Below are 25,104 nucleotides of genomic sequence, written 5' to 3' on the forward strand. Positions count from 1 at the left end.
AATGAAAATTAGTATTTTACTGATCATTAATTTAAACAAATGCACTACTGATAATAATTAATGATCAATAACCTGTTAATAACAGCAGGTTACAATTATTGGAATTATGTGCCAGGCAATATTCTAATTATTTTATATGTATTATTGAATCACAAAATTCTCACAATTACTTTAGGAGAAAGAAATGATTATCTCTTATTTTACACATAAGAAAACTGAAGCTGAAAGAAATTATATAACTGGCTAAGGTTCACACGTCCAGGAACTGGTAGAGCCACGATTTAAACTAAGTCAAGCTCCAAAGCTTGTGTGTATAAAAACGAGGAGATGACATTCATATCGGGGTAATTCAATAATTAAAATAATGGGTTAGTAGTAGATGTGAAGCAAAGACTTTGTAATGAATATTTTACACCAAAAATATTTTACACCAATAAGATCCAGACTTCATAAGGACAGCAAGTAGCAGGGAAAAGAGCTTAATATGGAAGAACACCAACTGACAATTTTGGCAGACCTTCAATACTGTGAAATGAAGACAGTGCACAAACCTTACACATTGCCATCAAAGACCTCTCCACTTCCTGAAACGTACAAAATGGGCTTTAATAGTCATGGAGGTCTGGGTATGAGTTCCAGTTCTCCAGCACTCACTAGCTGTGCTCTTTGGAAAGCTATTTATTCTTCCTAAGTCTTAAGATTTCTAATTTGCAAAACGGAGCTGTTCCATAGCATTTTGACAATACTGAAAATGAAATAATATATAGTAAATACTTCACACAGAATCTGCGACATGATAAATGGCCAATAAATATCAATATTATTGATTTTGTCAATAAAAAGAAAGCAAAACTATTTAACTCCTATTCAACTTACCTCTTTGCCAAGTACAATTATTTTCACACTTAAAAATAAAAGAAACATAAATAAGAAGGGATAAGCAAAACTAAAAAAGAATTATTACAAACACACCTACCAACTTGTCTCGTCTGCTTAAGTTCCTGGACGCTTAATCCTATTAATGCAAGCACTGAACCACTGAAATCAAAGTAAATGAGAAATTCTAGAAAATGTGAGCTTAGTGTAGATATCCAGACAAATTCTAGAACTGATTCCTAAATAGCTGATTCCCAGGTGTGCAAAAAGGAACACTGATGACTAGGATACAGCACAGTTTCACAAAGATTCCAGCCCCACCCTCCAAAAAAACACCCCTCTATTTTATTAAAACAATAATAATGAGAAAAAAATGGAATTTAAAAATCAGTTATCACTGTTTACAAAATCTTCTATTTAAACACTTGGGGGAAGGGCCCACCAAGTCAATGCAACTTGATCAGCATCAGCAGAAGTATTGTGCTCCAAGACAAATTATCTCACTTTGTTGTTGTTTTTTATTTATTTTTTTTAATCTTCACCTGAGGACATTTTTCCATTTTTTTGTTCAGATAGAGTGGGAGGGAGAGAGAGGAAGAGAGAGAGAGAGAGAGAAACATCGACGTGAAAGGGACACACTGAGTGGCTGCCACCCGCATGACCAACCAGGGCCGGGGACAAACCGCAACCGAGGTACATGCCCTTAGCGGGAACTGAACCCGGGTCTCTCTGGACCGCAGGCCAACGCTCTAACCGCTGAGCAAAACCGGCCAGGGCAAATGATCTCACTTTGTAACATTGCTGACCTGTTACATTCAGTTATCTACAATGACCAAAGAAAATTTACCAGTAACAGTACCCAACTGAGAGATGGGAAAAGCACAGTGATTTAACTACCTGGTAAAGACAATCAATGTGAGTAAGTACACACAGAAAGGGATAATTATAAGAGAGAAAGCTTAAAATTCTATGATGAGGAACAGTTCAATAAATTAAAATTTCTCTCCAGGGTAGGAACAAACACAAAGAGCATTTTCCAAATACTGGAGTACCAGAGGATATGTCTTACTTTGAAAGGTAAACTTAGGACCATAGGTGATAGTTTCAGGAAAGTTTTCCATTTTAAGAATGAATTTTCTCTCTTGTATTTATGGTTGTTCAAAATAGAAAGCCTTCAGGTAAATGATCACTAAAATAATTTCCAACTAGAATATGCATGATCTTGCCATTTTAATATAATCTCATGAAATAAAGCATTCAGAAAAAAAAAATCATTTTTATCAGAACTAAGCTGACTCATTCATCATTCTGATGCTTTCCTATTTCCTACATACACACTAAAATCTCAATTCTTTTGTTCAAAAACAATGTAGTGGAATTGCTTTACAAACTTGAAAGTAGGTATCAAAAGGAAATCCTTGATCAGAGAAGTAACTAACTCACATACATGGCTTTTGATATTCTACATAAATAACCAGGAATTTACTGAATACATAAAAACACGCCATAGATTACTGGTATTTGTTAAGTGACAGAATCAATGTTCTGTTCACAAAGAGATGCTTTACTCAACCCATCTACAACACCTACCACAGGTGCTAGCACATAAAAGATACTCAAAATATATTTGCTGAAGGAATGAATGGTACACATTTATCAATCACTTATGGTATGTCAAGTACTCCGCTAAGTATCTTACAAGCAATGACTCAACTAATTCTTATAACCATTCTGTGGAGTCAGTAATATTATTTTTCCATTTATTTGACAGATGAGGAAACAGAGGTAATCAACACAGATTAAATCAGAAAGGTGAGATCTGACTTCTGACTCCAAAAGCACTTTTAATGACAGTATTTCACAACAACTGAGAACTTCAGGTGTCCCATACTTGTTTATAATAACAAGGCTAAGACAGACAGAAAGCAGTGGCAACAAGTGTGGAAGAAATCCCTGTAACTAGGTTGTAGAGGCAGGGTTTTGTGCATGGAGTAGGAGTTCAGTGTAGAGTTACAGGGTGAGGGAGCAAGAAAAAACTATAGGGAGTGGTGCTGAGATCAGATTTGTGGATGTCCTGATCACAAGAAGTCAAGTAGCATTAATAGGAAACCTTATTAGTTGCAAGAATGCAATACAGCTTTTAATCATCTCCAGCACTATTCTCACAAGCCACAAGATGGGAATGTTCCGCCACAAAAGTCCCGTTTCTGTCATGCTCAGTGTTTATTTTTATTCTGTTCAACCAATCACATGCTTCTATCTATGAAACAGTACTGACACACTTTTAATTAATCCTGTTTCTTGATGTCATACTCCTTGTACTTACTTAAAAACATCTCAGATAGATGGAAAGCTTAAAAGGTCTCATTTTGTATTTTGTTTATAGGTGTCACAAAGATCCCACAGATTCAGGAGCTCTATAATGGCACTCATTCTCAGCTTATCAAAATGACGTGGGAGCTTTGTTTCAAATAAATGAAGAGGGGTCTTATCCTGGCTACATGTTAGAGTCATCAGTATTAAAAACAACAACAACAACAAAAAGAAACTTATGCCTGAACCCAACCTCTAAAACTTAGTTAACTGATCTGGGCTGGGACTCCTATATTGTTTTGGTTTTTTGGGAGTGTTTCTTCCTATTTTTGGTTTTCGATTCTCCAGGTGATTCTAAAATTGTATTTCATTCTAATTTTTAATGAGGGAGTATGGACCAGCCTTCCTTGTTTGTTTTGTTGTAACTCTTCAGGTGACCACAACACACCTAACTGGTTAAACCCACAATTTTCCTTTCCTGTTGTAAGACTCCCTGTGTTGCTGCAAAGTGAGTACCCTGAGAAATACAGACCCCAAAGTGAACATTTTAGTTATAAAGCATAAATGTCTTGCCCTAACAAGTGATTACACAAGCCCTACTTGGAAGAATCTGCACAGCACAGAAATGAGAGGGAAGGCAATGCCAGCAACCCACGTGAGAAGCACTCAGGTGTTCTGTAGCAGACACTTGCATGCTTTATGGCTTGACCCTATATTTAAGATTGTTTATGAACTAATGCTGACCAGGTTCCTTTAGCCTATAAATCTGAGGGTAAATGAAGATTTTTCTGTAAATTATGCCTCAGGGGATGGAAAATGACCAGCAGAACTTGAATTACCAAATTCTTCTACACCTTCCAAACTGTCATATTTTTGGGTCTAAATAAATGCTTATCAACCTACCTTATTTGCCCTGCAAAGTGTTGTTCTCTGAACAGGTCAGCTGTCTCTAGAACTGTCTCCAGCTTTCTGAGGTTTACACATTCTCAAGTTGGGCGGGTCTTAGCAAGGAATCCCAACTTGCAAGATAGTAAACAGATGTACTGTCTGCAGAAATTACCCTAGAGGAACCAATTTTTTCTATTATTCTTCAGTGCAGACATTGTGAAAGAGCAAAGCACACTATTTTATAATTTCTAATGAACACAACATTATTTTTTTAAGTGTCAGGCTTTTTCAAAAAGGCTACAAACAACAAAGGATTTCACTTCTAAGACAGAACGTATTCTCAATACTATAAGATAAAATACAAATAACAATCTAAAATATCCAAACTAATTACACCAGAAGTCAATAAATCTAAAATTTGAATTAATAAGCATGATGAATAAAATATTCCATCCTCCCTAAAAAGGAACATATAGTAGAATCTCTAAAACCTTTCTATGAGACTCATATCAAAAACTTTCAATTCCATACGAGGGAACAATTTAAATATGGCCAAAATAAAAATTATAAATTAGAATAATTTTCTACCAAACATGATGTCTGCAAAAACCAATTACTACAGAGAAATTTGGGCACCCCACCCAGAATCACCAGAATTCTGCTATTTTCAAATTCTTTTGCTCACTTTGTAATCCATTCATCTAGATATTTACTTGTCGAGTAACTTCTAAGGCCTGGTACCTCTGCCCGGTCCTGGGAAAACGAAACTAAATAAAACACATAACGTCTTTGCTATACCAGGACTTATATTTTAAAACAGCAAGACTCAAACTTTTTGGTCATAGCACCCTTATATTGCTCTTACAAATTATTGATAATCTCAAAGATTTTTTTACACTGATATTTACATATTAGAAATTCAAACCACAAAAATGTTCAAAATATTTATTTAAAGACAACAATAATAAATGCATTACATGCTAACACAAATCACATTTTTTATGAAAAAGAACTATTTTCCAAAACAAAACAAAAAACTGAATCAGGATACAAAATGGCATTGTTCTACATTTTTGTAAAACATTTACATTTTCAAAAGGAAATTTCAATCAGGACAGATTACATTGTTTTACATTTTTGTAAATTGTATTAATGTCTCATAAAAGACAATTAGATTCTCACATCTACTTCTACATTCTATCTTTTATATCATACATCATGTAGCATCTGGAACCCTCCATTAAACACTGACAAAACAATGAGTAAAAATGACAATGTTTAAATATTATTATAAAAATAGTTTCACCTCAGAGTCCCTTTATAAGAGTGTTGGGGATTCTCACACTTTAAGAACTACTGTTCTAGAATGGCAATTCGAACCTTAACGTGATGACAGACTGTGAAAAGGGCTGTGAAGAAACAGAAGTGGGCGCAAGGAAAGCAACCTCAAGGAGTGTGACCCAGGACAGGCTTTCTCTGCGACAGTACTTGAGCAGAGAACCAGCGAACAAGCGGGAAGCAAGCCCTATGAGGACCTGGGTGAAGAGATTATCTGCCAAGTATGGATTTCAAATAATAGTTTAAACAAATATGCTAGTATTTGCTTTTCATAAAGAACACAAATCCTATTTTAGGGGAACAAAGAGGCCTAGGAATGGATGAACACTAAGTGAGAGTAGAACATTTTCATGTTTTCCCAAAAGCACTGGTATATATAATAATAAACCCAAACTACTGGCAAAAATAATGATGTCTTAAGATATCATTACATAATTCAAGACTAGCAATTTTATATAATTTTTGTTGATGAAATATTAAACACAATATTTTATTTATTTATTTATCCCCACCCTCCAACCCTCACCCGAGGATACTTTTCCATTTATCTTCAGATGGGAGGGGGGGGTCAATGTGAGAAAGACACATTGATTAGTTGCCTCCTGCAGGACCCTGACCAAGGCTGGGGACTGAACCACAACAGAGGTATGTGCCCTTGACCGGAATCAAACCCGTGACTCTCCAGTCTGCGGGCCAATGCTCTAACCACGGAGAGAACGAGCCAGGTCTAAACTCAGTATTTTAATGAAGTTCTTTCAGAAAAGGTTTACCATGGCTTCTAATCAACAATAATACCTCTAATACCCATGTCAGGGTCAATCTTTACCTGGCAAACCTTGAGCAACCATCCAAAATTCCTCTACTAAGGGTAGCAACTCTTAAAAAGTTCAGAGTTAAAAAGTCAACTATTTAAGAAATACACCTGAAACTTTCAGGCTTTGAAATATGCTAATTTGAAGTACTTTAACCCTGCTACTCCTGTGTACACGTAGAAATGTTGAACAAACTGCATTTCTAAAATGTTTAAATAGAGAACCAACCAAACTCTAAAAGGAAACTCACAACCCACGCATTAACCCTGTGAGTTAATACAGCACTGGGCAAAGGAACATCTGGCCTAGATATCATCCCCAAGAGCCAGGAGCTGGGTTGCAACCCAATCTCTGTCCTGGGTCGCGTGGTGGGGTCTTGAACTTGTCTGACTCAAGGAAGTGGAAACTGAGACCTTTCTAAAAAACCAGAGTTCCAAGACAATTGTTGGTGGAAAGGTAGAAAACAATCATTTCAGTACCTTATAGTTAAATACAAGCTTACTGCATGACCCAAATGCTTAGGAGTTTACCCAAAAGGAATAAAAACATATCCACACACAGAGATACTCACAAATATTCATAGTAGCATTATTCATAATAGTCCCAAACTGAAAGCAATCCAAGTGTCTACCAAATGTAGATGGATAAACAAACTGGAGTATGCTCATTCCATAGATTACTACTCAGCAATAAAAAGGAACAAAATACCAATACAATGACAGGGATAAAATCCCAAAAACATTACACTAAGTGAAAGAAGTTAAACAAAATGCTATCTACTATATGATTTCATTTACATAGAATTCTAGTAAAGGTAAAACTGGTAAGTGGTAGCCTGAGACCAAGGTAAGGGGGAAGATACTGACCAAAGAGCACACACTCGTTAGGGTGAAGCAACTCTTTATTTTACATCTTGATGTAGTGGCGATTATACAATTGCTTACAAATACTAAAGTACATCATATACATTTAAAATGAGTGTATTTTATTGTGTATAAATAAACAATACTTTAAATAACTGTCCACATTTTAAAGTCTGTCTGATGAAGAAATAATTCATGTGTGCGCCAAATCCCAATTTCATTCTCAATTTCAGAGTTCCAAGTTCCCTCGCAATGCTATAAGGAATAGAGAAAGTTCCTATATTATATCCCAATATGTATAATATATGCTGTATATATCTGTATATAAACACAAGTCTATAATAATTCAAGTTTATAATAGGCCTAGGTAATCAAGAATAAGTAAGTTAAACTATATTATTTTAGAAGTCAAAGAAGTTTAACATTTAGAATTTCTCTATTATTTTAACGTATTTTAGAATTTAACGCAATTAACTACATACTTAATAGATAATTTCAGTTACCTAGAAAAATCTGTTATGTAAAATTAATTCACTAGAAAATAGATAAATGTTTAACCCTCCCAAGCCAAAAAAATATATGGTTAAAAGAAAAAAAAATCCACATTACCCAAAGTTCTACATTAACAAGTATGCTCAAAGTGTATAAACACTAAAAGTAAACATTCAGACTTGAAGGCCACAGATGAACTTGAAGAGTTCTAAGAACCTCTTAAAATCACATGCAATATTATGTGTCTATGTACTTAAGGGCATTTTCAGGAGGAGAAGGTTAGTGGCATTTGTCAGATTCCCGAAGAGGTCCATGACAAGGGTTTAGAAAGAGCTTTAAAAAGTAATGGTAATAGCCCTGGTCAGTTTGGCTCAGCGGTTGGAGCGTCGGCCTGTGGTCCAGAGAGACCCGGGTTCGGTTCCCGCTAAGGGCATGTATCTTGGTTGCGGTTTGTCCCCCGCCCTGGTTGGTTGTGCAGGTGGCAGCCACTCGATGTGCACCTTTCATGTCGATGTTTCTTTCTCTCCCTCTTCCTCTCTCTCTCTCCCACTCTATCTGAACAAAAAATAGAAAAATGTCCTCGGATGAGGATTAAAAAATAAAAAAAGTGATGGTAATAAAGGAGAAACATCTGTAACAAAAATTAATAAAAATAAATAAATAAATAAATAAATTTTTTAAATGCAAAAAAAAAAAGTAATGGTAATAGAAACCTATTACATACATGCAGTTATTCTTTTATGTTTGTATGTACAAGATGGTGTGGAAGGACATACCTTTTCTTTTATGAATCTGTGTATTATTTACTTATAGTAAGTATGCATTTGTTTTTAATTCAGAAAACATCAGATAAAGAAAAATTAAAGGAAAAGATTTTTAAATACAGCAATCACTGCAATTTACTGCATAGAACTTCACAAAGAACAACAAATTAATTTAATTTCCTTTTTTGACATTCCTACTGAGTTGACAGAATGATGTGGATATATGTTGATTTTAGCATATTCTTTTGGGATGTTGAAAAAAATGAGCTGAATAAGTGGCTGTGAAAGGAGGAGAAAATCTACACACAGTAAGCCTGAGTACCTGCTGTCTTTGAATTCTAATCTCTTGATACGGTTACTCTTCAACTCTTCACATTTGCTACTGCACACACACACACAAATTACCAGAAAATATGCATATGTCCACACTATGGGGAAAGGGGTAACTTCTGGATATACAGACTAGTTTCCAATAAGCAGAGAGATCTGTTTAACAGAAGCCTAACCTAATCCAATTGTAAATCAGCAAAATATCAATTCAAACTTTGTGCAAACTGATGATGGTAATAAATCTTCACCGGGAAAGCAGCAGGTTTCCCACCGTCCTTATAACACACATGAAAAGGATCTGTTGAAAGCCCAGTGAAAATGATTAGGGACAAAGTAGTTCTATATTGTAGAACTATACCATCTATCATTTTTAACCTTCCTTTATAAAGCTGAGCTCATTGAGAATGAATGACCAGAAATTACAACCTGTATTGTACACCTACAATAAGCAAATGCTGAATCTATTTTTTCACCTTTTTAAACAGCTCGCAGATAAAGAAGTGCTGAAACTACTAACTAAAACATTTTACCACTAAAACAAATAAAAATGTAAACAGTATTTTGTGATTACAATAGTCTTTTAGATATGGTTCTATTAAATATTATTAGACACTGGTTATAGGAAGATGTTATCAGCTAAAATAGGTATGAAAATCACTTACAAAAGTGCTTCTCAAGCTATCAGTGGTGAAGAACTCATCGTCCTCCAGACCATCACAAATCAATACTTTAGTAAAATAAAAATTACTTACTAGAAAAGTGAAATTTTTTTAAAGACAGAAAATTCAAGCCCAGAAATCACACGCTAGGCTATCACAGCAATAGCAAACTGCCATAAACGTTTCTAAATACTTATCTCGGGAAGACCAGTTAACAGTTCACGAACCATACCCCACACTTTGAGTAGCAGTGGTTCGTAGAACCTGTAACATTAAGCAGGTAGACAGTTTTCTCCCAACTCCAGAAGTTGAACATTCAGATTTTATAATCAAACACGTCTTAATGTATGTCACTGACAGGAAGTCTCTCATAATATAACATTATCTCAATAGATGTGAACGCCAAACTGTGGCTTCCAAGTCCCCCCGTTTTCTCTACCACCCTTACTGCTTCTATAAGAGGACAGGCATAGTACTAGGCTGGGGTCAGACCACTACTCTGTTTGGATTTCATTCTGAACACTACTTTTAGAAGGGTAAAAACAAACCTATTTCAGCAGCAGGAGCCCACTTTACATCAAAAGCTCTATGAGACAAAGGTAAAACAGTGAATTATTTACCCAGTGAATGAGCCCAGCTGAAGCCACAACATTCAAACCCTTGATTTGCTATTTTCCGTTTGTTACCTACAACACAACTCTACAATGAACTTTTATTTCTTTGTGAAAAAGTAATGTTCAAGTGAGAGAGATTACTTTTAATTCTTATGAGTAAATACACAAATGTGAGCCTCTGGTCTGTACAAACAGAAAAAATCCTATAGCACAGTGTTGAGAGGCTGGATAGAGAATCCAAAAGAAAGTCTGAGTGCCAGCTCTATGGCCTTAGGTCAGTTACCTTATCTGTCCTAGCCTCACCTATCTCCTGTAGAGATAAGTCAGTGCCTATGATAGCATTACCGCAAGGATTACAAAGACAGACATCCAAAGTACCTAGCACAGAGTGCATATTAAATCCTCAGCTACTCAGTCAACAGTTACAACTACTATTATTGCAAGAAACATTTCACCTAATCTCATTCACTCATCCATCCATCTATCCAACAAATATTTAGTGAGTGACCAGAAGATACAAGATACCCTTATGACACTGAGACTTGTCTCCTGACAATGCTCAGTGTCTAGTCCTTACAAGATGTAACTTATTAAATGCTTATGAAAAATCAACCACTTCACACCAAACTTCGTGGGCTTGATCCCCAATAGGGGTCATGCAGGAGGCAGCCAATCGATGTTTCTTTCTCACATTGATGTTTCAATCTCTCTCTCTCTAAAAAAAAAAAAAAAAAAAAAAAAAATTAATAAAAAACATATTTAAAAATCTGTATTCAAAAGTCAAAAGTGAGCCCTGGCCAGTTTGGCTCAGGGGTTACAGTGTTGGCCCATGAACCAAAGGATCTTGGGTTCGATTCCTGGCCAAGGGCACATACCTGGGCCACAGGTTCAATCTCGGCCCGTCAAGGTTGTGCGGGAGTCAGCCATTCAATATCTGTCTCTCCCTCTCCCCTCCTCTCTTCCTCTCTCTCTAAAAAATTAATGGAAAAATATCCTTGAGTGAGAATTAACAACAAGAGTCAGAAGTGAGATTAAACTGATTTATTCAAAATATTTGTGTATACATGTGTTTGTATGTATATAAGTATACACACACCTTTCCTTAAAAACATCATCATCCTTGCTAAAAATAAAGACTAGATCCACTCCAAGAGTTTCTTAAAAGTCTGAAATAAAAAGACAAAGCCCAAACTACACCAGCTGCTGGCCAGTTGGAGAAGTGGTCAGGCAGGATGCATGATTCCTAGCAGGCTTTATTCCAGTTTTAAAATTCTGGGAGGTAAGTAAGGTCCACAGCCTGAATTTCTCACATCAATCACTGTCAAAGAGCAGCTATTACCATAGAAGAATTTTAGTCTCAAAGAAACTGTAATGCCACAGAATCTCCCCTTTGCATATTCTGTAAAACCAATATCTAGACTTTCATTTAATTCTGGCATCTTTCAATGACTGATCTGTGAACTTGGCAGTTTTCTTATTTGGTTAAGCCTAGATCATTTCTTCTAACACTGAACAAAGAAGGTAGTTATTGCCAAAATGTAAATTCAAAAAGCAGAAAGCAGCATTAGCCTTAAATTTAACACATTTTATGGCTCGAGTGGGATAGGGGTTCCATTTCATAACTAGCTAAATCAAATAATAAACAGGATTTAAATCACTGCTGTTAAGTTTTGACGTGAAAGAATTTTAAGTAACTTCAATAGGAAAAAAATAAAAGATATTTTGCTTCTGACACATATGGGATTAGTTACAATGCTCCAATACACTTAATCAATATCACCTCTGTAATATTTCAGTTGAAAGAGCATATTTCGTTATTATTCTCTTGGATTTAATGCTCACTGATGGTCCACAGTTTTAAAGTTAAATCGACTAATAATTGCTGGGAAAAGGGGGAGAAAGGCAATGTAGCCTCAAGAAATTCAACAAAACAGCACTGCCATCATCATAAAAATTAGTTATGACAAAGTACAATGATGCAATCAAACAAATATATAATCGTAATTAAAACAATTAAATGTAAATTGATGACGATGTTTAATTCATAACATTAAGTTTTTACTTTACCAACTCGACTTATATAAACAATCTGCAAATTTTCCTACATGGTGGAAGCAATTTTTCAAAAGTAAAATGAGTGATAAACAGGTTTAGCTGAAACAAAATATTTTCCTCTCTCAAAGAAAACAAAAAATTTCAAAACTAGTATAAGCGAGCTTCTTCTTCCTAACACATCTAGTTCATTAACTTCAGAAGCATGGATACTTGAGTGGCTTCTTGGAGAGCTGGCCCACCAAGAACTCCAACAGCTCCAGGTGGAAGATGCAGGGTGGTTCCCCCACCCTTGCATTCTTGTCTGCTGACTGCCACAACCCTGGCACGCACAGGCACCTATGGGACCGCTGACAGAGGAGAGTATGACCCCCACACCTTTGAGGCGAACGTGCAGCCTGCTGCACTCAGCATGGTCTGGCAGCCCCCAACCATCCCTCACCCCCTCCGCCAGCACTCGCCGCCCTGGTGAGAACAGCCGGTGGGCCAAACCCACCACTCCTATATTATTTTTAGGTTTTTTCCCACTCAAAAAATACACACACACACCTCCAGAAACATGAGTTCTGGAAAGTAAACTCAGATACACAGCAACTAGAAAATAAATGAATGCTTCCATCAAACGCCTTTCAGTAAGAGACCAGAAAATCTGGTTGGAAATCTCAAATCTTTGTAAAAGCAATAGTTTATATATATCATACATATATATATATATATATATATGTATATATTTATATATAGGACTATTTAAAATAATAAATAATAATAACATAAAATATACCATCTTAAGAATTTTTGCATTCTGTTCAGTAGCATTAAGTATATTCACATTGTTGTGCAAAATATCTCCTTTCATCATGTAAAACTGAAACTATATAACCACTGAGCCCGGCGGGTGTGGCTCAGTGGTTGCACCAAAAGATCGCAGGTTCGATTCCTAGTCAGGGCACATGACCAGGTTGTGGGCTCCATCCCCAGTGAGAGACATGCAGGAGGCGGCCAAATGATGTTCTCTCTCATCAATGTTTCTCTCTCTCTCTCTCTCTCCCTCTCCCTTCCTGTCTCTAAAAAAAAAAAATCAATAAAGAAAAAAGAAACTATATATCCATTGAAACTCCCCATTCCTGAGTCTGACTTCTTTAGGTACCTTATATAAGTGATCATATAGTTACAATATTGCTCTTGTGATAACTTTTAAGATCTCTCTTAGCAACTTTCAAATATGCTTTACAATATTAACTATAGTATAGATCTCCATGACTTATTTATTTTATAACTGAAAGTTTGTACCTTTGACTCCCTCACCCATTCGGCCCATTCCCAACCACACACACACACACACACACACACACACACACAGCTTGAACCACTGCATAATTAGAAGATCTTTAGGTGATTTCTGGATTTGTTTCTGCTTCCTTAATAGGAGGTAGTGCTTGCTAAAACAGCCCCAGAGGGAAACTTTAAAGAGTATAACTGCCTCTGGGAATACAGTGGCTGAAGACAGGGATGAAAGTGAGAGTTACTTTTCATATACTCTCTTTTGCCTTTTGATTTGTGTCCTGTGTGTATCCACTATAATGGTTGTATTTAATTAGTTTTAATAAATTAAAAGGGCTTCAGTTTTTCAGTATAAAAAGTATACCACAGTAACTGCAGGACATAATCGTTCACCTTTTTTCTCCTGAAAAGGTTGTTGGGGCCTGATACAGGCCACCCCAAAATGTCCCACAATGGCATATTGATTAATTTAAATTGAGGTTACTTGACAAGCAGCTGGTGACAGAAGAGCATCTTGACCCTCTCCTATCTCCTTGGGTGCAGGAAATAAATCTCCCCTGTGAAAGATGCCCTCCCTGCTCTAGGGAGGCTGAGAGACAACCTTATCGCAAGAGCTAAGAGATCCAGAGCCAAAGAGCTTCTATAAACACTTTATTGATTTACTACCCAAGCCCAAACTTTGTATAGATTCCTCACTAATGAATACACAAACCTTGTTTAGATTCCTTTCTAAGGAGCGCTAACTTTCTTGTCCTATCAATTCTTCATAAGTCTAGTGTTTCTTTGTCTAAGAAATATGAAAAGGTGCCTGGTTCATTCACTTCTTTGAGCATCATTTTACGATCCAAGCATCTTACTGTGATTCTCCCATGCACATGTGTTAAATTGGTTTTTCTCCTATTTATCCTGTCTCGTGTCAATTTTATTGTTCTATTATTAGTCCAGCTCTAAGAACTAAAACAAAGAGGGAATTCTCCCCACCGCAACAGGGTCCTTCAAAGCAACACTGAAGATTAGGCATTTCTCACAAAATATAAAACTGAGGTTTTCTTCTATCCAAAAGGGAAAAAAAAAATCTTGGTTTTACTTGTCTTCTATCCAAAAGGGAAAAAAAAAAATCTTGGTTTTACTTGTTTTAAAGACTAGCCTTAAACCAACTTGAAAGTATCTACAAGTCATCACTTGGCAGATAAAAGCAAAAAGTAAAGAGGATCTTAGAATTCAGACTATAAAGTTTGATTTTGTGTAACAGGAATTTCCAAAGGGTTTTTGCATTCTAGGACTACAGTTGTCCTTTAAAATGATTATTTACTCAGCATCATTGTGTATGATGGCCAAGTACAAAACAGAATCTGGAAGATCAGTCCGTCCATGAGGCCTTTCCAACAGTTCAGAAAGGAGAGCAAGACTTGGCAGTAGCCAATAAGCTGGTTCTCCCCCCTTTCGAGCGCCTTGCTCTACTTCCTCTGCAACCGTGTCTGACACACCTGGTACAGCTGAGTCTGAGAAATTCAATAAGTTGAAATCAAAGAAAACAGAAATGCAAGAGAAAAAAATCCACTGCCTTCAAAAGGAACAACTGAACAGAAGCAAGCAGGAAAATCGTGCATGTACCACCAATATGCACTGTATATTCCACAAGCTTTGTCTCCTTATTTTACTTCTTTTAACTGTTTAACTTTGTAAGATGCAAAGAGGTTGGATCAAGTTGAAATGACTGAGCTGCCCCTTTTCACATCAGAGAACTACTGACCAGGAAGGCTGCACCTGCATCTCCCATTTATCTGTCTGGCTGGAGGGAAGGAACAGTACTTGCGTGTTGATGAAGGAAGAAACTGGGTGGGGCAACAGTGAAATGCAGAGTAAAAGCCAAGCTGGTCCAAGATGTCCTGCAGGCTGTAAACCGTAGTTTAATCAGTGCCATTCTCTTTTGGTTAAAATCATTTTAATTATTGGAATGCACAATTTTTTAATATGCAAATAAAAAACTTCTGAAACTAGGAAGGAGAGCAAGAAATGAAGAGCACAGACAATACAGCAGTAAACTCAAAACCTAAGTGATTTTAAGAGAATCCAAGGGAAATGCTAAGAAACAAAGATTACATCAGAAGTCTGGCTAACTTGGGCAGATGGCATTATCACTAACGGATAAAAAATATTTACTGAACTAAATCATTGTAACAGAAATACTAACACACATACTTAGTTTTTTAAATAAAGACTAAGATTTCTAAAAATCCTAATTTTCAACTGGCAATGGTTCCAAGAAACAGCACAGCATTCCAATACTCTGTAGAGGGAAGTAAACTGAACTACACATACAACTATTCTAGAGAGCAATTTGGCAACATGCTTATAATGCTTAAGGACATGCATACCTTTAAACTATTAACTTCAATTCTAGGCATTTACTAAAGCACAGAAAAAACACTAGAAAAGTAAAACTTTTTAAAATATGTTTTTATTGTTTGTTTTTTTTAAGGGAGAGAGAGAATGAAACATCAATGTGAAAGACAAACATCGACTGGCTGCCTCCTGCACACCCCCCACTGGAGATCGAGCCTCGGAATCGAACCAGGACCTCTCAGTCCACAGGATGATGCTCAATCCACTGAGCCACACCAGCAAGACCAAAATCTTAATGGTGCCACTAACCCTCATGTTATGAACTTATAAACTGGCTAATTATCTTTGTGTTTTTCTTGTGATTTCTCCGAACTTTTCTTATAAATAATGTATATATTTTTGTTTTACCTGTGACATTTAGGTACTATTTGGGGGGGAAATAAAATCTTAAAATTTTATGTTGATATTCAGACTAAAAGACTAAAAACATTTTGTATTTTGACTAAGTTAATACTAAGTTACCATTATTTTCCTGAATCCATTTCCCCCCCGCCCTTGTATGCTTGGGCTTCGTACTAACATCAACAAAAATACAGAACACTACTCTGGCATACATCAGAATCCATTTCAGCCCTTTCAGGTTTAATGAAACAACACAGTTTGCCATCAAATGGATGGATATGTAAATTACACTGTATTTTGCTTTTAAATCTCATCTTTACAGGATATAACCATTTTACAGAATGATCTTCTACAAATAAGAGCTTACAAGAAAAACTAAATTTTAGTATATTTTGCCTTTAAGTATATTTTCTCATATATTGCCAAATGAAATATCCAAGTACCATAATTTAAATATTTTACAAAAACAAATTATAAACTAATTTCCAGGAGAAAAGCAAATACACCCAGGTTTTAGTCTAAGTGCTGAAATCTAAAGCTCTCTTCAAAGAAATCAAGGTAGAGTTGATAAAGTGAGACTCCCTGACCATGAAAATAAGAACCGGCAAAGACCTTCTTCAAAGCCTAATGCTCTGTACAGAGGCTTTTCTCCCCAGTATTGGGCTGAGGACTGAGCAAAAAATCCAGAAAAATGCTACCAAGACTTAGAATACCTGGAGTTGTTTAGCCAAACTCATGAAATCCTGGATATAAAGCCGAAGATCAGAATTTATAATTTAATAGAAACTAGTTGAAGCCAAAAGTGACAAGAAAGCAAAAGATAAGAAACCAAAGTCCAATAAATAGTTACTATGCAACTTTGCCTTTTAATGTCAGAGTAGGCATTTGAGAAATGCCATACATTTCATCTAGGCCATAAATGCTGTAACAATTCAAGTTAAATTTTTCATTATATTCCACTTGGTAAAGCATCCAGTTTGGAGTCCCACCTTAACGAATACCAAGTATTAAAATCCATACCAACTACTAAAACTGTTATCGACGATGCTTAAACATCACTAGAAAACCATGTATTTATTTATCACAGTAAAAAAGGCCAATGCATTATCCTCATATAAAGGCAGAAGAAACTAAGGCCCAGATGTGTAATTAAATCATCTCCTCCATCAGAAAGACTGTGTATGCCAGGCTTCTTAAATTATCCCGACATAGCTACAAGAAACAACACTAGCACAGCTTGTCACAACTACTGTACATGCATAACACAGGAAGAACTGTTTGAAAATAAAATTTTTAAAGGCAATAGATTTCAATAAGCTCTCTGACCTTAAAGGAAAGGTACAATGGCGGGAATATCTGCAGCATTTATCCAAATCTTGAAAGTATACCGAGATGGAAAGGTCAAATGGGCTTAGGTTTACCTAGTTAAAGCACGTAAACTACCTTATTTAGGAATACCTACCAGTACTTCTTTCTACTTTCCTTAATACACCCTCTATTTTCTTTTCAATGTTGATTCCCCAGTATTTTTTTTCCCCTCACCTGAGGACATTTTTTGCATTTATCTTCAGATAGAGCGGGGGGGGGGGGGATCGATGTGAGAGAGACACATCGACTGGTTGCCCTGCCACCCACACAATCCCAAACGGGCCGGGGATAAACTGCAACCAAGGTACATGCCCTTAGAAGGATCCAAACCAGGTCTCTTTGGTCCGGGGGCTGACGCTCTAACCACTGACCCAAACCAGCCAGGGTGATCCCCCAGTATTTTAATCTGTGTGACCCACAGGCTAAATATAGGTTGCCTTTTTCCAAACCTGAGATTATTTGCTAACTTGACTTCTTTGGGCTATAAATCATCTCCTAGAATATGACAGATTATTACATACAAAGAGATTCTGATATATCAGCTCTCTCATACATTTTAAAGTTATAAATTTGTAAGAGACCTAAATTTTGGAAAATATACTTCCTGATGCTTGAGAAAAGAACACTGGATTAATTATTTTGTGAACACCTATTTCCCCCTATCCTGACACTCATCAAATTACATAATCTATATATACCTGAGTTTCTGCATTTGTAAAATGGATATAATAACGGTTCCTACATCAAAGACTTGTCACATGGCTTCAATACTATAATATATGTAAATTACTTTGAATAGTAGCTGGCAAGTATTAAGAGCTAACATCTATTGAGTCCTTACAATTACAATGAATGAAGCAGCTATAATAATGAAAAGCAGAATGAATAAGGATGACAAGATGTGATATGAGTTCAAGCTCTAGTATCTATTCATTTTATGTCCTTGAAAAGCCATTTCGTTTCTCTGAGTGACTGAATCATATGTATAATCCCGCCAATACTGGTTTTATCAGCTCCTGGAGCTCCTAAGATATAAAAATGTATGTCAAATGTTTCTATCTACTATAAAATGCTATTATTTAAGCAACACCATCTTACTTACCAGAGCAAAAAAATACAACTAAGTGGTTAAAATGTCAAACGGCATACTTAATTTAATTTTCATTCAGAGTATACTTAGTTTCATGTCAGAAATAATTCTAACAAGACTGCTTATCTAGTTTTTCATCCACAGTAAATGAAAAGTTGGAAATCAAGGGTGGTAAAACAGGTAAATTTAACAACAAAAAATAAAAGGCAGCCAAATAGAAGGATAAATTACTCAAAGTACCTAAAATTCAGACGGGGGTTATTTATTATAGAAATAAACAGATGTAAGTAACCCAAGGGATTCTTAAGGACTCCCATCCAGCCTGGGGCAATAATTATGTTCTTAATGATAATACTAAAGCATCAACACATGGTTAAGCTGTGTTCAGTATTTTCTGACTACAAGAGGCAGAAACTGTAACATAGTTCAGAAAGATTCAAACTTGAAACAGCTAAAATGTAAAAGGTGATGCTTAAAGAGTTGCAAGTTATCTGACTCAACTATTCACACATGTGAAGAAATTTATTCTCCACTAATGTCAGAAAACAAAAGGAGCCAAGAGGCATACAATTTTTTGGTTAAAAGGCCAAACCATATTCTATGTAAGACTAGAATTTGAACAGGGGCTTCCATTTCATAGACTTTAACAAGCTGTTATCTAGACTCTATAACTTCATAGTTTCACAGACACAAAATAGAGGAACAGGTAGTAGCCTAGTATAAGCCCTTTATAAATCTGTATTCATTTCAGTTCACAAAGCGCTTTGACCAACATTTTCTCATTAGAACTGCATATCCATCAGGAAAGTAGGCAGAGAACATATAAGCCCAAAGCTTTGCCAGCATCAGGCATAATCTAATCAAACCTTCCTACACAGGGGCTTGTAAAGAGTAGGTGCTCAATTAACACTAGTGACTTTTCTTACAGATAAGACATTGACACCTAAAAAGACAAGAAATACGAGCAAGTTTATAAAGGTAACCAACCGGTTTTATAGCCTCACCCCCATGTTCTTTTCTCACCAACACACTATAACTTCTACAATGCATTTATTCACCCAGTGTCCTCATGATTAATTTTCAAGAAAATGTCTGTACCACAAGACTGTAATGATTCAGTCACAATATTTGAGTGCTTTCTATGTGTCAGTCACTGTTCTAGAGACTTGTAAAAATCGTAGTGAACAAATCTGACATTGCTCCTGCTCTTAAAAAGTTCATATTTTAGTGCGAGAAGACAAACAAGTAAATAGGGAATTTCAGACAGTAACAAGGGCCCAACAGGGTGACATAAGGGTCAGTGAGCTGATGAGGACACTTCAGATTAGTCAGAAGGTCCCAGTGAAGTGATATCTGAGCCGACATCTGGATGACAAGAAGTATATGTAACTCTGACTTTTTCATTTATTAACAACATTCTCTACCTTACTTCCAATAAAAGAGAGATGAGGTAGCAAATAATTTTAAACAAGATAACTTTTGACAGAATTTTAAAGGCAAGAGATATGGATAGCAATGAGTTTTAAGCACTGGAACTAAGTAAGACATATGTTTTACACTTTAGTTTTCAGATTATCATCTCTGAAAAAATACATAAACAGTAAACCATTAATTAACAGTGTATGATCACATGCCAAGACGAACAATGCATTTCTACGTTTCTAACAAGCTACCGAGGCCAATTCTGCTTGTCTTGCTGGTCCATGGATCATACTTTGTAAGTATCCAAAGTATAATGCATATAAGAAAGGTCAACTCAAACTCATTTGGAGGAACAAAGTAGGTTTTACATGAGAAGTTCAACAGGAAGAATTAGCTTGATCTGGTCTAGAAACAATGAGACTGACCATCTGACTACAATGAAGATCAACTCCTTCATTCCAAAAGGACATACTGAGCATTGATTTTATGCAGGGTACAGTAAAAGACACACTGACAAGCCTAATGGATGGACAATTAAATGATTGAGAGATACCATTTCACACAAGGAAAACAGCCATGTAATTGTCCATTAACAGTCAGATAAAAAATTTTATATCCATACAATGAAATGCTATACAGTAATGAAAATGAAAGAATTATAACTACTCACTCTAGAATGGACTAATCTCAACCAAGGTGTGAGATACATATATAATTGAAGACATTGGAAACATACTGATTTAATTCATTCATATGTGTTACTATAAACAGGCAAAACTAAACAAACTATTTAGGAATACTCTGTGCAGTGAAGCTATTGAAAAAAAACAACTGAATCAAAGATCACAATAGTGATAATAGAGTGAGGAGAAGGGATAGGAGAAAAGGATGAAACAGGAAGGAGTTTCAAAGACACATGTAAATGTTCTATTTCTCAAGTTGAATGGCAGGTGACTGGATGTATATTTTATAATTATGTGTTACAGACACTATTTCGCATGTATGATATATTGATTTTCTTTTTAATTTTTTTTTCTTTATTGCTTTTTTAGAGAGAGGAAAGGAGAAAGAGAGACAGATAGAAACATCGATGAGAGAGAACATTGATTGGCCGCCTCCTGCATGCCCCGCACAGGGCATTTGGCCCACAACCTGGGGATGTGCCCTGACCAGGAATCAAACTGGCGACCTCTTGGTGTGTGGGTCAATGCTCAACCACTGAGCCACATCGGCCAGGCTACTGATTTTCTTTTTATACTTCTTTGCTAATATTATCAGTGATCTTTTAAAAAAACTTAATCCAGCCCTGGCCGGTTTGGCTCAGCGGTTAGAGCGTTGGCCTGCGATCGTACTTTGGTTGCAGTTTGTCCCTGGCCCTGGTTGGTCGTGTGTGTGGCAGTCACTCAATGTGTCCCTTTCACGTTGATGTTTCTCCCTCTCTCTCTCTTCCTCTCCCCCTCCCACTCTGTCTGAACAAGAGATGGAAAAATGTCCTCGGGTGAGGATAAAAAACAATAAAAAAGTAAATAACTTAATCAAGAAATTGGGCCCTGGCCGGTTTGGCTCAGCGGTTGGAGCATCAGCCTGCGGAACAGAGAGACCCGGGTTCGGTTCCCGCTAAGGGCACGTACCTCGGTTGCAGTTTGTCCCCGGCCCTGGTTGGTCGTGCGGGTGGCAGTCACTCGATGTGTCCCTTTCACATCGATGTTTCTCTCTCTCTCTCTCTGTTCCTCTCTCTCCTCCCCACTCTACCTGAACAAAAAATGGAAAAATGTCCTCGGGTGAGGATAAAAAAAGAAAGAAATTGGTGGTGACGATTCTAACCGCACTGAGCTAAAGAAACAGTGTGAAACTGCTAATACAGACAATTTTTCAACATTAACTTAAAGAGAAAAAAAGTGGGGATTAAGAATGGAACACTGAGTGCTAAGTAAAGAGACAGAGTTGAACATTTTAATATGGGAATGTCTTGAAAATGTTAAGACATTAAGGGAAAGATAATATTAAAGAAACAGAGGAACTGATCAATAGGACCAAAGGTAGGAAAGAAAAGGTTCAAGAATACATGAAGAAAAATTGGTCTTGGCCACTATCAAGGTGCCAAGAACATATACGATTAAACAGCAGGTTTACCAAATAGTTCTATGTGGCTAAAATGTATAGTTCCTAGGAAGCTTGGAAATACTAGGAAGTAAACCTAAACACAAAAGCAAGAGCAACATCTCGATGGGTCTTGGACTCATTGCAAAGTCATTGAAAACATTTCAGGAAGGCAGTTAACAAGATCTGAACTTTCACAGTAAGGGAATGTTTTAATGAAAAGTAGACTGAAGAGGGCTAAGATAACAATTCAAGATGACATTAAAATAATCTATAAAAGAAGATTATCAGGACACTAGGAGTAGTACAAAAATAAAATGAAATATTTTATTCATTAATTTATTCTACCAATGTCAGTTAACAGGTTCAGTACTGGGAACAAGCGATAAAGCATAATCCCTGCCTGCCCTCAGTAGATTACATTCTGGTGGAGAAGACAAGAAAACAAACCAGGTTACAGCAGTGGAAAATACTATGAAGGAAATACAGGGTAGTGTGATGGAAAGTGATGGGGAGGAGGCTACTTCTGACAGAGTTATTAGGCAAGGCCTTTCTTGAGATGGTTATTTAAGCCAAGAGGGAAGGAAGATTTGAGAGAACATATCAGGCAGAAAAAACAAAGAACTGAAAGTTCACTGTTACTGGAACCTAGAAGAAAGTAGTAAGTGCATTTGCAGAAAGAGACAACAGTAGCAAGACCTTGAAGACTGTGGCAAGAAGTCTGTATTTTAAGTGGATATGACTGGTGGCATGTGGGCGAGAAGTAGGTGAATTTGACATATTTTGGAGGTGGAACCAACAGGATTTGCGTAGGAAGTGGATATATTGAGGATTAAAGAAAAAAGAGAACAAATGTAGGTCAATGCCTACATTTTCTGACTTATTCAAATGAGTAGATGGCAATTCCATTTATTATGAGGGAGAGACTGAAGTAATGTCAATGAGGGGAAGGACTCACTGATCTTACTTTGCACATGTTAAATTTGAGGTGCCTATCTATTTAATAGTGTAAAGCAGGCAGTCAGGTATTCAAGAGTCATCTGGCAGGAAATATAAATCTAGGAGTTATAATAATATATAACAATTAAAGCCACAAGAAGGGACTTTAAGAGAGTTTACTACTATAACTACTACAAATAGCAGCAGCAGCAGCAGCAGCAGCAAAGAGAAAATGAGAACTTACTCTGTTCCAGACATTGTGCTTAGTTATTGATACATGTTCAACCCATTTTAAATCCTCAAACCAACTCAGATGAGGAAAATAAGGCATAAAGAGATTAGGTGCCCTGGCCGGTTTGGCTCAGCGGTTGGAGCGTTGGCCTGCGGTCTGGAGAGACCCGGGTTCGGTTCCCGCTAAGGGCATGTACTTCGGTTGCGGTTTGTCCCCGGCCCTGGTTGGTCGTGCGGGTGGCAGCCACTCGATGTGTCCCTTCACGTCGATGTTTCTCTCTCTCTCTCCCTTCCTCTCTCTCCCTCCCACTCTATCTGTACAAAATATGGAAAAATATCCTCAGGTGAGGATAAAAAAAAATAAAATAAAAAAAAAGAGATTAGGTAACTTGCCCAATATCATTCAGCTCATTCAAGGTGGGATTCAAATACAAGCAGTTTGGTTCCAGGGGTAAGCTTTTTAACTACTTTGTTACACTACGTCAAGAAGAGACCAGGTAATTAGGAAGCCTAAACCCAAATCCTGCGGTACTCCAACGTTCACAGAAGGGGAAAGAAGCCAACACAAAAGATGTTCATTCGGTTTGGGGTAAAGCGAGGAACCACAGGTTCAGAAGTGGCTACAAAGTACATCTCGACTTGAGAAGTTTAGAGGTGTCATATGACAGCAAGGAAGCAATCAAGTTCACCCTCCTCTCCCCTTCCAATAGCCCGAGGGTCCTAGACCCTTCTCGACACGGAGGGGGGATATCTTCTTGTCTCCCAGAAAAGTTTTGCTCCAAGTCCTCTCTCCCACGGATCTCCAAACAAGACCCCAGGAACCTGTCACACACCCCCCGTAGCTTCGGTCCCCTTTCTCAGCCCTCAATTCCCCCGTCAGATGGCAGAGAAAGCTGCTGCGTCCTCCGAACAAAAAGGGGAGACGAAAGAGAGAGGTGTGAAGGGAGAACCTTGGCCCAGCATCACCTAGCCCAGAGGGGAGGCTGCCAGGAAGCGCTTCTGGCAGAACCCGGCGGGGAACTCCGCTCCCCACGTGGGCCCGGGGACACCGCACCCCACTCACCAAGCCATCTATCTGCACTTGCTTCACGGCCGAATCCCCGGCCGCGCCTTTCCCTTTGCCTTTCCCGGCCGCGCCCGCGGTGGAGCTGGAAGAGGTGGTGGCCGAGCCGGTGCCTTCCTTGCGGGACGCCATCTTTCCAGCGGGACAGGAAGAGAGAGAAACGTGAGGAATCGGAAGTGGAAGTACAGGTTTCACGTGACGTCATGCTCCGTGCGACGTTCGAGGGGCGGAGCGGGGAGGACGGGCTGGAAGGCGTAGGGCCCCGCCTCCCCGCTCTTTTCCAGCTTCTCCGCTTTCCCCAGCGGAAGCCTCTGCGCATGCTCATCGTGCGTTTGCGGCTTCCCGGTGAAGGGCTGCAGGATGCCAGGGGACTTCTTGAAAAGAGCAGGTGACAAACGCGGCAGAGGTTGGAGCGATGTGCCTGGAAGCCAACGCACAGCAAGGACTGCCGGTAACACCGGAAGCAAAGGAAAAGGCATGGAACAGAGGCTCCCCTCGAGCTTCAGAGAGAGCATGGCCCCGAGGACACCCTAACTTCGGACTTCCGGCCTTCGGAACTGTGAGACCCTACGTTTCAGGGGTTTTAAGCCCTGCAGTTTGTGGTCCTGTTACAGCAGCGCTACGACGGGAATACACCTTGTATCAGTGCTACTGTATGGATATATTATGCACATTATAACACGTACATAGAAATATTTAAAAACGTGTAAACGTGAAAAACTAATGTTTAAAAATTTATTTTATCTTATTGGCTTACAGCGTGCAAAGCGTTTGAGAGCAACAATATTGAATAGCGGCTGTTTTTTCCACTTTTTATTTTGGAAAATAAAATGTTCTCCACTTTATGTTTAGTCAGTCTCC

The 25,104-nt window shown here is 37.6% G+C and overlaps 1 protein-coding gene across 1 annotated transcript in view; it reads right to left on the minus strand.

The window, feature by feature from the left end:
* EIF3H (eukaryotic translation initiation factor 3 subunit H) overlaps window positions 1–24,404 on the minus strand; it is a 98,121-nt gene extending 73,717 nt beyond the window's left edge. Inside the window, exon 1 of the mRNA XM_036264189.1 lies at window positions 24,244–24,404. Within this exon, the coding sequence (XP_036120082.1) occupies window positions 24,244–24,375 (132 nt within the window). The 5' untranslated portion in view covers window positions 24,376–24,404. The remainder of the gene's footprint in view (window positions 1–24,243) is intronic.
* Window positions 24,405–25,104: the final 700 nt, after the last annotated feature.

The sequence above is a fragment of the Molossus molossus genome, unplaced genomic scaffold, assembly GCF_014108415.1.
Source record: "Molossus molossus isolate mMolMol1 unplaced genomic scaffold, mMolMol1.p scaffold_m16_p_16, whole genome shotgun sequence".
In the NCBI taxonomy this organism is placed as follows: Eukaryota; Metazoa; Chordata; class Mammalia; order Chiroptera; family Molossidae; genus Molossus; species Molossus molossus.